Source organism: Parus major, chromosome 19, assembly GCF_001522545.3.
Source record: "Parus major isolate Abel chromosome 19, Parus_major1.1, whole genome shotgun sequence".
NCBI lineage: Eukaryota > Metazoa > Chordata > Aves > Passeriformes > Paridae > Parus > Parus major.
Genome location: NC_031787.1, coordinates 1,950,785 through 1,965,972, shown reverse-complemented (window position 1 = coordinate 1,965,972; position 15,188 = coordinate 1,950,785). Strand labels below are relative to the sequence as shown.

The following is a 15,188-nucleotide window of genomic DNA, read 5'->3' as shown; positions in this document are numbered from 1 at the left end:
AAATGAAATAGCTTTTCCTCTCTGGTTCTGACCCAGAAGAGACCAGCCAGGATGTAAGGTCTGCTGACTGCAATTATCCACATGAAATGGGCTAATCAGATTACCAGTTCTAGGAGAAAGAAGAACCAGAGCACATGAAGATGATGGGTGTTTCCCTCACCCCAAATTTCCCTGAACCTAGAATATGCACATTTACCAGTTTGAAAATCACAGTGATTCACTTGACCCTAACACTTCTTTTTTTTCTTTTTCCCTTCTCCAATATCTTCAAACTTTATGCATACATGAAAGAGTGCACACAAGGGACACCAACCAAGTGCCAAGGTTGGGAAGCCAGTAACCTCACCTTGAAAATGCTAGCAACATGTTCCTTTACAATAATCCATCTTCAGGACAGCTTCATCTGGGTGACAGACTGTCCCAGGCCCCATTTATGCAGATATTCCCAGTGAATATTCCCAGATAACACAGTGAACTGCGTTTCTAAGATGATGACTACCTCCAGGTGTGATTGCAGGTGTTTCCTTTCAGTGTGTAAAAGCTAAAACCTTTGATGAACAGTGACCACTGGGAGCAGCAAGACCACAGGCTGGAATCTCTGGTCATGCCCAGGGACAGTGAGTCTGTCCTTGCAGCTCTCTGAAGAAGGACCAGACTATGCAGAGCACATGGGGGATATGGCACATCTGCACATGCACAAACAGCTCCTGCTTTCAGCCAAACTTTGGGGAAAAAAGCAAACCAGCCCAACAAATATTCAGGGAGTAGCAGCCACTCCACCTTTCTGCCATGTGCTGGCTGTGCAGCAGGGGGATAAATGCCAGGACCATCCATGGCTATCCAAGCACCCTGTTAGTGAGACATTTGTCTTCATGCAGGGGGCCCCATGGCCAAACTTTTCCTGCTAGTTCATTTCAGTATCAGCCAGGAAAAGAGCTTTCTGTGCACAGTTCCCTGTGTTATTTGCTGAATTAAATTCTTCCTTCTTAGCAGGCCAAAGCCCAAGAAACAGTCACTGGAACAAACAAGGTTCTGTGCAAATATAATCCCCACCTCACCACCAGGGAATTAAAGCCAAGATTTAGGCTGTAGCTGTTCCCTTTCAGCACGATGAATACTTAAGCAGGTTACAGATTTGCACTGTGGACATTTTCTGGGGAGAAGAAATAATGACTTCTTTACCAGCCCAACTCACTGCCCTCAGTGGAACAAGCCTAGGGATTATTTTTTGACAAAACAGTTAAGAATGATTTCTGCACATCAGTATGTTTTAAGTGTTAACCTCCAGAATTGATGAAAGTGCCCGGATTTCTCCAGCCTGTTCCTTGCCCATCATCAGTATTTGTAATGTGCAGGAAAAAGGACCTGGTTAACATGGAAGATGCCAGCTAACAGGACAACCTTCTCATTGCTGCTGCATTAAAAATTCATACAGGTGCCTGAGAAAGAAAGGTTCTCATTCTCCACACAGAAAAACCTGTCCTTCAGAGACTTACATTGAGTTTGTCAAGCACTGCAAGAAAAAAGTTACCTGGAAAGAAAAAGGAAGTAATTTACTGTTGGACTTGCTATCCAAACTGCTCATCAAAGGTTCAATTTTACCCTGTAATTCTTGAGCTGAATTTGGCACTTCAGTACTCAGGACAAGAGGCAGCTGATGCACTCCAGGCAGACATAATTGGTGCTGTTTTGCAAGAAGGTGGGATGCTGCAACTCAGAGATTTTGATTCATGGGTTCAAGCCCATGAGCTGATTACAGGCTATACAATGGAAAAGTGAACTTTCTCTAGCTTAGACATTTCTAGCTAGACTGTAACTTCTCCTGGACTTGCCAGACTATGAAAAACTTCCACCACACTGAATTGAGGAGCAGAGATGAAACTGCACAGAGGGCTAACCCTGAGATGAAGCTTTGCCTGTGGTGGCAACAGCTCAGAAAGAAGAACATGGGCTGGACACAAACCCCAAGGGTATGGGGGGTGTGGTAGGAGAGTCAGCAGGATGTGGTGTATGCAGGTCTCACCAGCAGATCACCACTCACAAGGGAAAGCACAGAAAAGGTGATAAAGCCAGCAGCTCTGTGATGCTAAAACTCAGGCTGGGTTTTGCACCTGGCTTCCACACCACACTGGAGCAGAGCATGGCCTTAGCATGCTCCCTCCTTCCCATGCTCTGCCTGGAAGGTGATCTTTCTCTGACCTCAAAATATGTAGACTTTTAATCCCAAATACAGAAAGAGCAACTAAACAGAAATAATAACAGCTTCCTCATTCCCCCACCTCAATATCACTGTTAGAAACAAAACCTCCACACATGATAAAGGTTATTACAAACTATTTCCACCTACAAATCCAAACCATTCTTGACATCAGCTCTTGCACAATGCCAAGAATCTACAGCTCTCAAGCACATGCCAGCCACCTTTTGTGACACACAGTCAACTCCACCTTGGACCCTTTCAGCCACCCCAGGCAAAGATGTCACACTTGGTACAGGGAGAGCTGGGTGTAAGAAAGGGGAATAAATCACAGCTTACAGCAATGAGCCAAAGGAGCTGAGTCACAATTCCACAGCATTGTGCTGGCTGTAGGGATGACACAAACTATTCATCTTCAAGTGCTCCTTTCAAACACAGAGGTTGACAGAAGCTGGAAATGCAAGATGTGGTGTACTCATGGAGGTTTAGGGACACAGGCCAGATCATTTTAATGCATTCATACACAGATGGTTTTGCTTTTTTCAAAACTGCTTAAACTACTTTTTAAGACTTGTGTGTGATCCTCTCCCAGCATTCAAATATATTCATATTCCATGTCTGAATTGCCTTGTACAGCATGGCAGCAGAGACAGTGTGCTTAAGTGATCAAAGCACACTTCAGAGCTGTACTACCAGCACTGACAAACAGACTTGTTTTACAAACATTTTGGTTTACAGGCTCAGTGAGATGACACAATTTCCTCGTCCATCCCCAAAAGCTGGATACCAAAGTGGCACATGCTGACACTTACCTAGGAAGCCCTCTTCATCCACAATGATGGTGTAGTCCTCAGGGGTTTCTGTGAGGCTGAAGAACTTGCACCTGGCAAAGGCAAACAGCAGGAGAACATGATTAGCACCTGCACTGAGCAGAGCCTCTTCTTCCACCTAAAATGGGAGTCCTTTCCCAGCCAAGCTGTGCTGAAGGAAGGAGTCACAGTCTGATGTTTATGGAGAGGCCTGAGGCATTAACAGACCTGGATTTTATTTCTGGCTAGCTCATACTGTGTGACCCATATTCCCTGATGCCTGCCTATGGACAATGAAGCTGTTAAAACTCCTATTATTTTTATTACTTAGTTTTTAGTTACTTTTCTTAATTACCATATCCCTTAAGGCTTCCCATCACATCCAGGACCTGCTGTGGTGCACTGACACAGGGCAAAAAACTTTGCTCACTGACTGCTCACTCCAGCACCATCCAAAAGCATTTCCATGGTTCACACATGCACCTTTTTGCACAATGAAGTTTCTTGTCTTATCAAGGTTTGGCATCTAACCTCTCAACCCAGCCCCAGTATCTCTTGCTCCTTCAGAGGCTTTTGCCATCAGCAGACAGCATCCCAGTTTCCTGTGCTGGTCCTTCCCCCTTCCTGGGGTGCTCCTGGTGAAGAAGAATGGCAGCAGCCACCAAGACAATGGACACAAGGCTGGGCTCTCCCCCTCCTGATCCCCTGTGGCCTCTGCTCTGCTCCATCTTCTGCAGTGCAGCACCCCCAGCTTGCTCACCATTTAACAATGACACCTCTAACAGGAGATACAAATCAAGTGTGACATGGAGTCCCATTCCCTTCCACTGCAAACACACAAACAATAAAAACTTCAGCCTTAAGGCTTAAGACCACATATAGTTGAAAAGGTTTTTTTTTCCCCCTGACACACCAACATATGTACTGAACAGCTACTGAAAAAAACCCAGCTTCTACCTAGCTGGTCCCCAGCAGTGGCAGGAAGGTTAACATGACATTTTGCAAGCTCATGCTCACCTTCAGCAGAGCATCAGCACAGTGCTGGCCAGCACCCTCCCAGCCCCTCCAGGAGAATGCCAGAGCACATGGACTGACTGTGTTTGTTGCTTAAGAGCAGGAGAAACTTTTCCCTCTAAATTGGGTGCAGCAGGAAGAGCATGTGTCTCTAAGAAGCAAAGAGCAGGATTTCACTAGCTGTTAGTAGTTACACTACCATACTCTCACATTTACTTGAGACAACTACAGAAAATACTGGGAAAAGAGAGATTGCTCTCAAGGCCCCCAAATTTCACAGCATCTTCAGTGTAATTTCTGCATGAAGCACAGTTCAGCAGGATTCAAGAACCAGGGACTACCAGGGCTTCTCAGCACTGCTGAGCATCTGTGTCCTAAAGTCCTCAAGACTTCTGAAAGTCTGGAACCCCATACTGGTGGCTCAAGGTATCAAAAAATGAAAGCATTCACCATAAAGAATCATAAGAAAATCTAGCTCCAATGTTCTTTTGGCTGGCAGAAAAGAACAAACATAGCAGCTGTCCTTTCCAAAAGCAACAGGGAGAAAAATGAGATGGATGCTGCCCTCCTCGTCACCTCATCAGAAAACTGAGGGGAAACAACACACAGTTCAATTAGTGGTCTGCCATGTAACCAAGAGGATTTCATGTACATGGAATGTATTCGACAACCTGCCTTTAGAGACCTGTCCTGTTTTTCTGGAAGCATCCATCACAACAATCAAGCATAACACTCCTTCCTAGCACAGACATATCATTATAAAATACAGACATGGCCCCACCACAATAGAAACCACAACTTAATTATTTTGTGTCATTGGTAATAGCTGCTGTGACAGCCACATTTACCAACTCAACTCTCTCCAGGAATAGTGCCAAAAGAAGCAGAAAATAGCAGCAGCTCAATTTTTTACTGTCACTTCTAAAATGCATGAGACTGCTACCAGTGCAAGGGCTAATACAGGCTGGGAAAAAAGAAATTTTGGGATGCTGCTTTAGGTGGGTTCCAGGAGGCAGAAATATTGGTTACAGTGGATGAATTCCCTAAAGAAGTCATTGAAATAAAACTTTTTGCTACTACTGCCTGACCGAGTCACATGCATGCTGACTAGGGAGAAACCAGAGGTCCTAAAGGAACAAACATTAATATTAAAAACCTAACCTTTGCTGATCTGCAATGGCATTTATGGAAGAATTTTTTACTAGAACAGTAATATGTATCTGTGCTCACACACTGACCCCAGCAGAAGAATGATTGTGACAGATGCCAGTTTCTGGGCACACATCTGAATGTGTGCTGATGTTTAAGGGATATATACACATGAAATCCCGTAATTGCTGCCTCAGAACTCATGTCAAAACCTCGTATCTCCAGATATCATCTCAAAGCCCAATCCTCAACTCAGAGCAGTTCTGTAAAAGGTCAGGACCACAGAGACATCTGATTTTAAAAGTGAAGTCTTTCACCAGCACAGAGAAACCAGTGGTTCTTGTGGTATACATTCACTTAGTTCAAGCCAGTGATGCATTCTTTTCCCAGAGGAAATCTAAACATGAAAAATTGGAATTGCAAACCTTAGGAAAAAGTGTGATAGGAAAAAGGAACTCAGTGTCATCTCTCTCTCCCACATTACACTACACATGCCTCTTCCATTCAAGTTATTTCAATAATTTCAATTTCCTCTTAAACCAGTCTTCGATAAGCTGAATGCCAACAGCATCTTCTATTATTGCACCAAAGCCAAGACAGGAAAAGAATTGCCCTTTAATAATTTTGAGATATCAGGGAAATGGTATTTCTCTGAGTACATGTGGAAACCATATATGTAGGAAGACAGTATTTTTAGTTTCCTAATAGCCAAATCTTGGATGGATTATTTTGGATTTCTGCCTTCTCAATGTTTAAGCACATTTCCACTTAAGCACTGCTGCTGACTTTGACTGCCTGACAACATATGCCTTTTTCTGGCAGTGCCACAAATGTAGACCAACCTATTATTAGATGAGATCCTTGAAACTGCAAAACTTACACTGTGTATGGAAGAAATACTCAAGCTTGCAAGAGCAGGGAAGTGCCTATGGGATGCAGCAACAGCATCATTGCAGTTTGCAAGCAGAACTCCAGGCTCCATGGGAGAAGTGAGCAGGGAAGTGGAGGGGTTGGCTGTGCTTGCAGGTCCACACCACAAGTGTCTCATCCAGACAATTGGTCTGCTGAGATCACAAGAGTGGTAATGCTGGCATAAATGTGACTTCTATTTGCTCTGGGTTGCACACAGAGCACAGGTTCCTGGGAATACTGCTGTGGGTCATTTGAAAGTTCAGTACAGACCAAGTCCTGCCCCAACAGCTCCTTTATGTGTGCTCTGGAGCACAGGGCTGGCTCACACACATCACACACACTACAAACACTGCCACTGGAGCATTAGGTGTGCCACAACAGACCCCACCTTCCTCTTCAGGAACTCTTAGGAGTGGCACAGCATAGTGCTGGCCTGTTCCCACCTTGGAAAACTAATTTCTATCATCTGTGTAAGTAGAGAACACAGCAAGGCAGGAGAGAAGGCTGGAGGAAGAGAGAAATGAGAAGAAATAAATACATTCACTTAGATATTACTTCCCTAAATAGGATTTGAACTTTCTAGATTCATTATGAACAAAAAATTCAGGTGTCAGACTGCTGATGGAACTAGCTGCATTTGTGCTGAAAAGCACTAACTGTTGGAGACAGGAAACAGAGGAGAAGTCATTCACCAAGTCATTCACCTTCTGTTATTCTCACAAACTCTAAGAAATGTCGCTTAACTCTGCCTGTGAGGTACCACAGGAATTCTCAACTCAAATTTATCAGTGTATGCAGGAGTGTCCCTGCCGGCCGTGCCCAGAACTGCAGAGAGGGGAAGGGGCTTAAAGAGACTTTATTGGGTTTTCTGGGGTTTGTTTTGTTTGTTATTTGGGTTTTTTGTTTGTTGTTGCTGCCATTGCTGTCGTTTGCCTTGTTATACACACACATGCCAGTAAGGAACTGTTATTCCTTTTCCCACATCTTTGCCTGAAAGCCCATCAATTTCCAAGTTATAATAATTTGGAGGGAAGGAGGTCATATTCCCCATTCAAAGGGAAGTTCCTGCCTTCCTTAGCAGACGTCTGTCTTTCTAACCACGACACAAGATGAATTGTGCTGGGGAAGGGGGGCATGACAGAACTGTATCAGGAAAAAGGCAGCATTTTAGTAACAGTTTACAGTTCCAACTACCAGAAATCAGTATTAGCTGTCATCTTAGCCAAACTAAAAAGCACCTAAATGGCAGTGGTGAGCTTTTGTTTTAGAGGCATTTCAAGTCTATGGGAACCAAACCAATGCATTTATAATGCTTGGACAACCTTTACATACACAGAGGTGGTATGAAACTCAGATAGCTCCAAGTGAAACCCTGAGGGAACAGACAACATCTATTTCCACCCATCTTTGACTCAATAGGTGTTTTGGAAGTTAAAGGAAATACCATGCCCCTGGCAGATTTTAATACTTTAACTAGCAGTTTTTCCCTTGCCTTATGCTCTTTTCTTTAAAGCATAAATGAATCAAGTGCAGCTCCACTTAAAATACCACTTCTCATGAAATTCTAATCCCCATTTAATTTTATGTCTTACTGCATTACCACAGAGAAGGGGAGAATGAGAAAAGGGAAGAAGAGATGCTTCAGTAACCAACAGAGTCCCTAAACACATTCTTTGGAAACAGCCAAAGACTGCAAAATGACCAGGCTGTAATCATGTACCAAGTGCTGTGCAGGCTAAGTATTAAACTAGATTGAGAAAATTAAAGCCACAAAATAACAGCTGTTAAAGATTTACAAGAAATTTAAATTGTGAAATCAATAGCTAAGATGAAAAAAAAAGCTATAACAAAACTACACAACCTTCTTCTTGTAAAGGTATGGGAAGAACAAATACTCTCAGAACAATATTAGGCTGTATCATCAAAATATACCTACAAAGAATAAGAATTTAATGAGTAATGGTCTTGGATCTTCCTCTGTGTGCAGCTGAGGCCCACCAAAACCAGATAAGGGTAATGCTGGGCAATGCCAACACCTCATCCTTCCACGCCTGGAAATGCTCTGGTTTCATTTTTCCTTCTAACCAGTAAGGGGGCAAGTGGACACAACAGAAAATATGCTGTCAGATGTTGCTTTTAATTCTCATCAATAATGAAGTTGAAACTATCAGATGACTCAAACAATGGGAGATACTTCTAGACAGGTGACACCTGTGTGCTCCTGCCACACTGCCTGGCTGTATTGATGGCAGAGAGCTGTCCCAGAGCATGAGCTGGGGACCAGCCCAGAAGGGAATCAGACCAAACACAGCAGCCCCTGTATCAGGAGCCCATGTGAGAAAGGGACTGCCATGACTGAGGGGCATCTCTGGCAAAGGCCATGGCTTGGCCAACCCTCCTGCCCTGCCAGGTCACAGCAGGCCTTGCTTTGCTCTGAGCTCCTCATTCATTCTGGAAAAAGCTTTCCTCTGCTAAGAAGCAGAGGCACTCAAAGCCAGCTCTATGATTTTGGAGGAAAGCAAGCAAGCCTGGGTATGAGTTTTCAAAGGTTGAGGACTGCCAAACTTTCATTAAAGCAGTCCTAAAGTTTTCACTTGCTTCAACATCTGCCTGTATAAATAGAACATTTTTCTCAAAGTAAACATGGCCTGTTTTTATCTTCACTATCCTTTGATGTCTTTGCCCAGGGGGCTGGAAATGCTACTTTGCAGCATCACAACGAAAGCGTAGCAGGATCTTCTGCATCAATAGCTGATGACTCAGGAATCTGATATAATTCAGCCTTCACTTTTGGCTGTTTCTGTTAACCTGGATTTTCACCATGCTGCAAAACCTGTACAGAATGCTTAGTATCTTCTCCTAGGCAATGGCCATCTGTTAGCCCTGACACAGCTGAACTCATTTCAGGTTTCAGCACTGTGAATTACCTGTAAGGCACCAAGCAAACAAGGCTTGAGGAGAACCTCCCAGAAATCAGACTGGGGATGGTACATTTTAGTCATTGATGTAAGGGGAAAAATCAATTTAGAGCTGCTGCTTCTGCCTCACTGATGGCAGCACTTTTCCACCAGTACTTGCCAGCCAGACAAATTCCATAGTAAAATTCAGCAGCACAACTTTGAAAGGTAGGCAGGGTTGATTACTGTGAGGTTTCCAAAGCACCCCTGCTTCAAGAGAAGTGGAAAAGGAGTCAGGCACTCCAGTACTTCTCAAACCCCTACAGGTACCCAAAATGAACTGAGCTCCTCTGCACCTGGGGCCTGTAAGTGTAGGGAACTTGTGCTTTCCATCCAAGCTGCTACTGTACCATGGGATCTCTTCCTCAATAAGATGAGAATTATGATTTCTAGACCCAGTGAATCACTGAGAGTAGGTGAGGGAAACTTCATCTAAGAAATCCTTGCTTTCATGAAAGTTAAACACATTTGATGAACTCTGAGTAAACCACATATCATTCATGTTGAGTTCATCTCATTAAGGCACAGCTCCAGCTCTTTTCTAAGCTGGTAGGAGGCAGAAGACACAACAAGTGAGATCGAAATGAGCTCATGGTGCCAAATGCTTTCATGTTACACATGGAACAATGTCATCCTGCACTAATTTGTGCTGTGGTTTCTTATTCATTCCTCTGCATTGGTTTCTGATATATTCAAGATGGACTAAATGGACACACTAAATGTTAAGTTATGAAGCTGACTTACAGTTTGGTTTTAATTTATTTAAAGACATGACAATCTAGTATTGTTAGTTTTCCCTCAGCACTCATGTTCATCATGAGCAATTCCATTAAAGAGTAGGTAAGACAGGTAAGGAAAATTTCACTTATCTTCCTAAGGAAAGAATTTACTTCGTCTTGGATAAGCACCATATACAACCTTCTGTGTAAATTCACACTGCACCACTACACAGAGATCAGTCAAATTCTTGCAAGATTTAGAATTTTCCTGCTTTTACTAGTCTTGCAATCTTTGTATCCAATCAGCTATTTAGTAAAGCCCAAGAAAGGGCACTCTCTGAACCACTTATGGGGAGTATTGCAAAGTCAAGCCTTTAGGAATTACAAGATCAATTACAATTGATCATGAGGAATCAGCCAAATCAGTCTCACTGGTTTATCCTGTTAGTCTGCTGGCTTTGGAGAGGACAGAACTTGCACAGCTTACAGCATACAAAGACATTTTTGTAAGGTATTTGTATAGAAAAGCCCCCAATAAAAGGAGATACCAGAGACAAGGAACCTCAAAGAAGAAAATGTTTTTGCTTAGTAAGGAACATGCTTCACCCCTTGGATCACAAAGGTGCTGTAAGATCTGCTTTGTACAGAGGCCAGCATTTTCTTCTACTACCTGATGCAACAAGGCACATTTATTTCAGGTTTCACTTAGTGTGACTTTATCTTTTAAGCTTTTATCTCTTACCTCAGAGAAAAATACAGTCTCACAGCAGTTTCACCAACACTAGTCCTCCAAAGATGGCTTTTGAGGGCAAAAAGGAGACATTGTCCTGACTGATCTCTGTCCTACACACCCTCAGCTTTTGACATCAAGTCCAAAACTTACATATGAAGCAGAACCTGAAGTGTGGGAAAGCAGCTGCACATACAGGTGCTGAGTTCTCTGGAACAAAGTCCTGTGGATTTAGTGAGGAGGAAAAAAAAGGTCAAGAGAGGTATTATTCCATTTTAAGATGCTTTAGTGTGTGAGAGAGCTCTTGTTCTCAAGAGGTAAATGTGAAGGGCAGCCTTGTTCCCTTGGGAAAAGGTCAGCTCCTCTTCTCTAAGGAAACACCCCACAAAATAAGAATGCAGCATTTGCTCCTGCATTTCTCCCCAGATTTATGTCTATGACTGGAAAGGCTTTTGTCTGTCAAGCACAGGAACAGGCAAATTACTATGTTCAATTTCTGCCTAGATAAAAATATGTCCAAGAAAGCTGGATTAAAAACAGCCACAGAAGTAGAAGTGTAGGTGCTCATGGTCATTCAAACTGCCAGGACGAGCTTGGATCTTTACCTGCAAGTAATGGAAGGGATTTAATGGAAATGGCAGCACTGGGGCTTGGGACTCCTAGATGCAGCTTATGGCTTCAATGCATTCAATGCATTATTCTGGGCTGCCATCCATTTTTTCCAGTGAAAAATCCAAGTACAAAAAAACCACATCAACATCTCAGGTACCTCTGAACTTGCCAGCTGTGGGGAAGTGCTGTAAGTTCACAGGTAACTCTTTCACCCAGCATCAGTAAATGAGACAATTTATTTTATTTTTCAGATGATAATTGATGATATCACCAATAGAAGTGGCAAAGCAATAAAATCGTGGAGAAAAGCCAGAAAACATAAAATATATGCAATTTGCAGTAACATTATTAGTTCTGCTGCTACTGCTACAACTCAGGTAGTAGTTTCTGACAACCTATCTGCTCAAGCCTAATTTAGCTCTCGTGAAGTTTGCAATTATCCTTAAAGTTCAATAAAATGAAGTGCATTGAAGGAAAGACATGGGGAAAGTGATAAGGAGAGAAGCATTCAATGGTGGGCATATGAGAGCTCATGTACATGCTCTAAGTGTTCACATACCTGTCCCTCAGGATGTTCATCTGCCATTTAACTGGAAACTGCAGATTTCAGTTTGCACAAGCAGTTGCCAGTGCATATTAATGAATATTAGCACTTACAGCATGCTACAATACTGTCAAAAAGGGTAGCTGTGCAACTTGCTGATTTCCATGATTTTAGAGCACAGAGGTAGGTGGGTTTGTGCACATATTATTCAGCTGTCCAAGGAGAAAGAACAAACAACCCATTATGTCCATCTGAGAAAGAAAAAAACAATCTGCTGTGGCAAAGACAAACCAGTTTTTAGTGATGCTGCAGGGACACTGGTGATTACAAATGCTGGATTCTGGCTTCAATTTGTGGGGTGGAAAGATTAAACGTGCTCTGCCATTTAATAAACTTTACACTAAGCTCTGCTTTTCTCTGCCTCACTCTTTTACCAAAAGAATGAAGCCACTTATCAGATATTTCCAGGCATGCTTCAAATATTATTACCAACTTAGATAATATCAATTGCCTCAGCTGCTAGAAAAAGAAATAAAAGGTGAGACATAGGTCAGAAGCCCACAGTTTAAACCAAGTACTGCCACCAACTTAACTCCTGTTACAAACACAAAGGCAAGATTAATAATACATAATTATTATTATGTAATAATTATAATATTATAATATTATGTATAATTAATTTATACATAAAGGGTCATATTTTAGGCATCAGACAATTTCAACATGCAGAGAAGAAGCAAGAGAAGCATAGCCTTGGTGCATTATTAAACAAGAACCAAGTACAAAGATATCCAGTTAATCACAGAGACTGCTGCCATTTTATTCACATTTCCTTGTGTGTTCAGACAGCTTCCATCCTGTCCCAACAACTTAGAAATTGCTGGCACAGAAGTGAGGAAGCAGCAGTGAAAGCAATGCTCCCCACTACACTTCCACCAAATGGCAGCAATTTGCTGTTGTGCCATGCTATCAGATTTGTATGGTTTTCTGATTATCAAATGACTGCCTTGATGCTGATGGATCTAAAAACAGATGAAGTTTTTATGTAATCACATGCCATTTAAAAAAAGAAAGCCCTTTTTAAATGAAGCAGCTCAGCTAGACTTCACAGGTGTGGAGAAGGGTCCTGAAGCTTTACACCACTACTCAAAACCAGGATGACAATTTCTGTGTGTATGTGGAGAAAATTACTTCTTGTTTGTATTTAACTAGAAACAAGTCTGGTTCAACAGCCCTAATTCTTATCTCACACCAAAAAAGAAAAAAATTACTGAAAGAGCAAGGAGAGGAGAGAGCAAATGCTAGTATGTCCCCATGGAACAATTAACCCATTCCTGTGCTTGAACACCCAGGAGTATTTCCACGTTCACAGCTCTGCTTTCATCATTTACCAAATAATTCCTAGAGGGAGTATTCAATTAGCATTGAAAATTCTGGGAAAGTGCTTGAAGATATTTTTTTTATTTTAAATGATCTGAAGGTCTATGAAGAGGATGACTCTCTTGATGGAAGGAACAGATCTACATGAGCTGAAGCATTTCCCCAGGTAAGAGAAGATTGATGTGCAGGCCAACTCACAGCTGTATGTGCTGAAAAAAAGCCTGCAGAGAGAATTATGCACTTGTGTACAGAAAGGAGAGCAATGGGCAAAAAATCAAGCAAGAAAGGGAGAAGAGATAATGGCAGTAGACACAGTAAGCATTTACAAGTATATTCAGTTATGGCTTTAAAATTTAATTATTGCATTATAATTATATTACAGTTATAATGCTCTGTTGTACCTCAGTGTAGTGCCAGACTGAGAATCATTGTCTTGTCCTCCCAATACATCCAACTGTCCACCACTCAGTTTTCAAAAGAAGACAAAAATAAGGCATATATTGTGGCATTTCTAAAGGTGCTGCTGCTTCAGAACAACACCTATTATGTTATCAAGTGTTCACCTATACACTCTCTCCCTCAGATATGCCAGGAGCAGGCAGTGCTCTCTAAAACTCCAGGTTTCCTGCTAGCCCCATATTGCTCATATTTGACACTGTGCTGGCACACATGACAGTCCCAGCAGGGCAGTATCAAAACAGTCTCCAGGTAAAAAAAAACTATCACTTTTTACAGTGAGAAAGGTTCACTGCCCTGCAAGGTCAGAACTGCCCCACTCCTGGATAACAAAATGTTTCCTGCAGCTCTGTGCTCTGGGTGAATTCAACAGGGAAAGTCCTGAGTGACACAAGGGATGAAAAGTTGGGAGTCTCTCCCTGTTCCCTGCTGCAAATTCAATCAGAACAGTTCTTGCAGGATAACACAGATGTAACAAGTAAAATAAATAAAAAAAAAATAAAAATATATGTTCTTAGTAACTTTATTGTGCATATGGAGAACCAGAATTTTGTCACAAATGAGAAGATCTGGCCATTGTGGAGGTGGGGTGTTGTATATTAGGAATGGTATTCCCCAGTTTAGTGTCCTCACTGAAACACCCCAAACCATGCACTGCTTGCTCACACCTCCCCCCAATCCTGCAGGGGGCTGCAGAGAAGAATTGGAGGCACAAAATGTAAAGATCAGGGGCTAAGATGAGAAAAATGTACTGAAAACAAGTAGTGAAGTAAGGAAATGAACAGTAACAGCATCAATATTAACAACAGGGTCCAAGGGAGGCTAAGGCTTCACCTGCAATTTGGTCACCACGCAGAGCCCACAATACCTGACTGCTGCCAGATCCCCTCCATGGTGGGGTGGTGTGAGAATAACCTCCAGGTGCTGACCATGACCCCTCCTCCCTATGGCAAAAATTAACCCCGTCCTGGCCATGGGGGTAAATCAGAAACAAAATGTGATTCACTGGGCTGGAACAATCCCATCAAATGAGTGCAACACCAAGCTACCACTCAACTCAAATTGAGTGCCAATCCACACTCAACTCCCAAGCATCAAATCACCAGGAGTGATTTAACACCACTGTGAGTTTACACTGGCTGATTTGCTGCTCTGAGAACAGCTATGAAGAAAGAGTTCATTTCCCATAACATTTATGGCTGTCATGAACTTCTTCCTCTCTCCATCATGCTTAATTTGTTGCTATTTATTTATATTCCTTTGCCATGGAAATTCAGGCCAGTATTTTCAACTTCACTGCTGAGAGACAGTCATCTACATCTGCTTGCAAGTCCTTCAGCAGCTTCCAAACTGCTGAGCTACTGCTAATTCCTGTTGCAAGCAGCTGGAGCTGCAATGGCTCAGCACCTCTGTAGAGAGCAACCTACTCAGTGTTTCAGTGCTAACTCAGTGGTAATTTGAACATTCACACGTTAGAATTTTATTCCTGATTTTGAATGTTCCAGTAGATAAAACAACTGCAACCCAGCCATGGGTGTTCAGGGATCCCCATGGTTATCAACATTCCCAAATAACCCTGGGCATGGAATGGAACAGAGGTGCAGCTTCACTGTGTTCGTGTCCCTGGCCTCCCAGGGCTCATCATAAACATGATTTAACTGTAGCATTATTCCAGACGGTGTAACAGATCTTCCTGTAACTGACAGGGA

General features: G+C 42.5%; 1 protein-coding gene across 5 annotated transcripts in view; it reads right to left on the bottom strand.

Annotated features, from left to right (window-relative positions):
• Positions 1 to 15,188, bottom strand: part of CASTOR2 (cytosolic arginine sensor for mTORC1 subunit 2) — a 78,576-nt gene that overhangs the window by 38,120 nt on the left and 25,268 nt on the right. For all 5 annotated transcript variants that reach the window (XM_015646551.2, XM_015646552.2, XM_015646553.3 and 2 more), the window contains one exon: positions 3,010 to 3,080. In XM_015646551.2, coding sequence (XP_015502037.1) covers positions 3,010 to 3,080 — 71 coding nt within the window. The remainder of the gene's footprint in view (positions 1 to 3,009; positions 3,081 to 15,188) is intronic.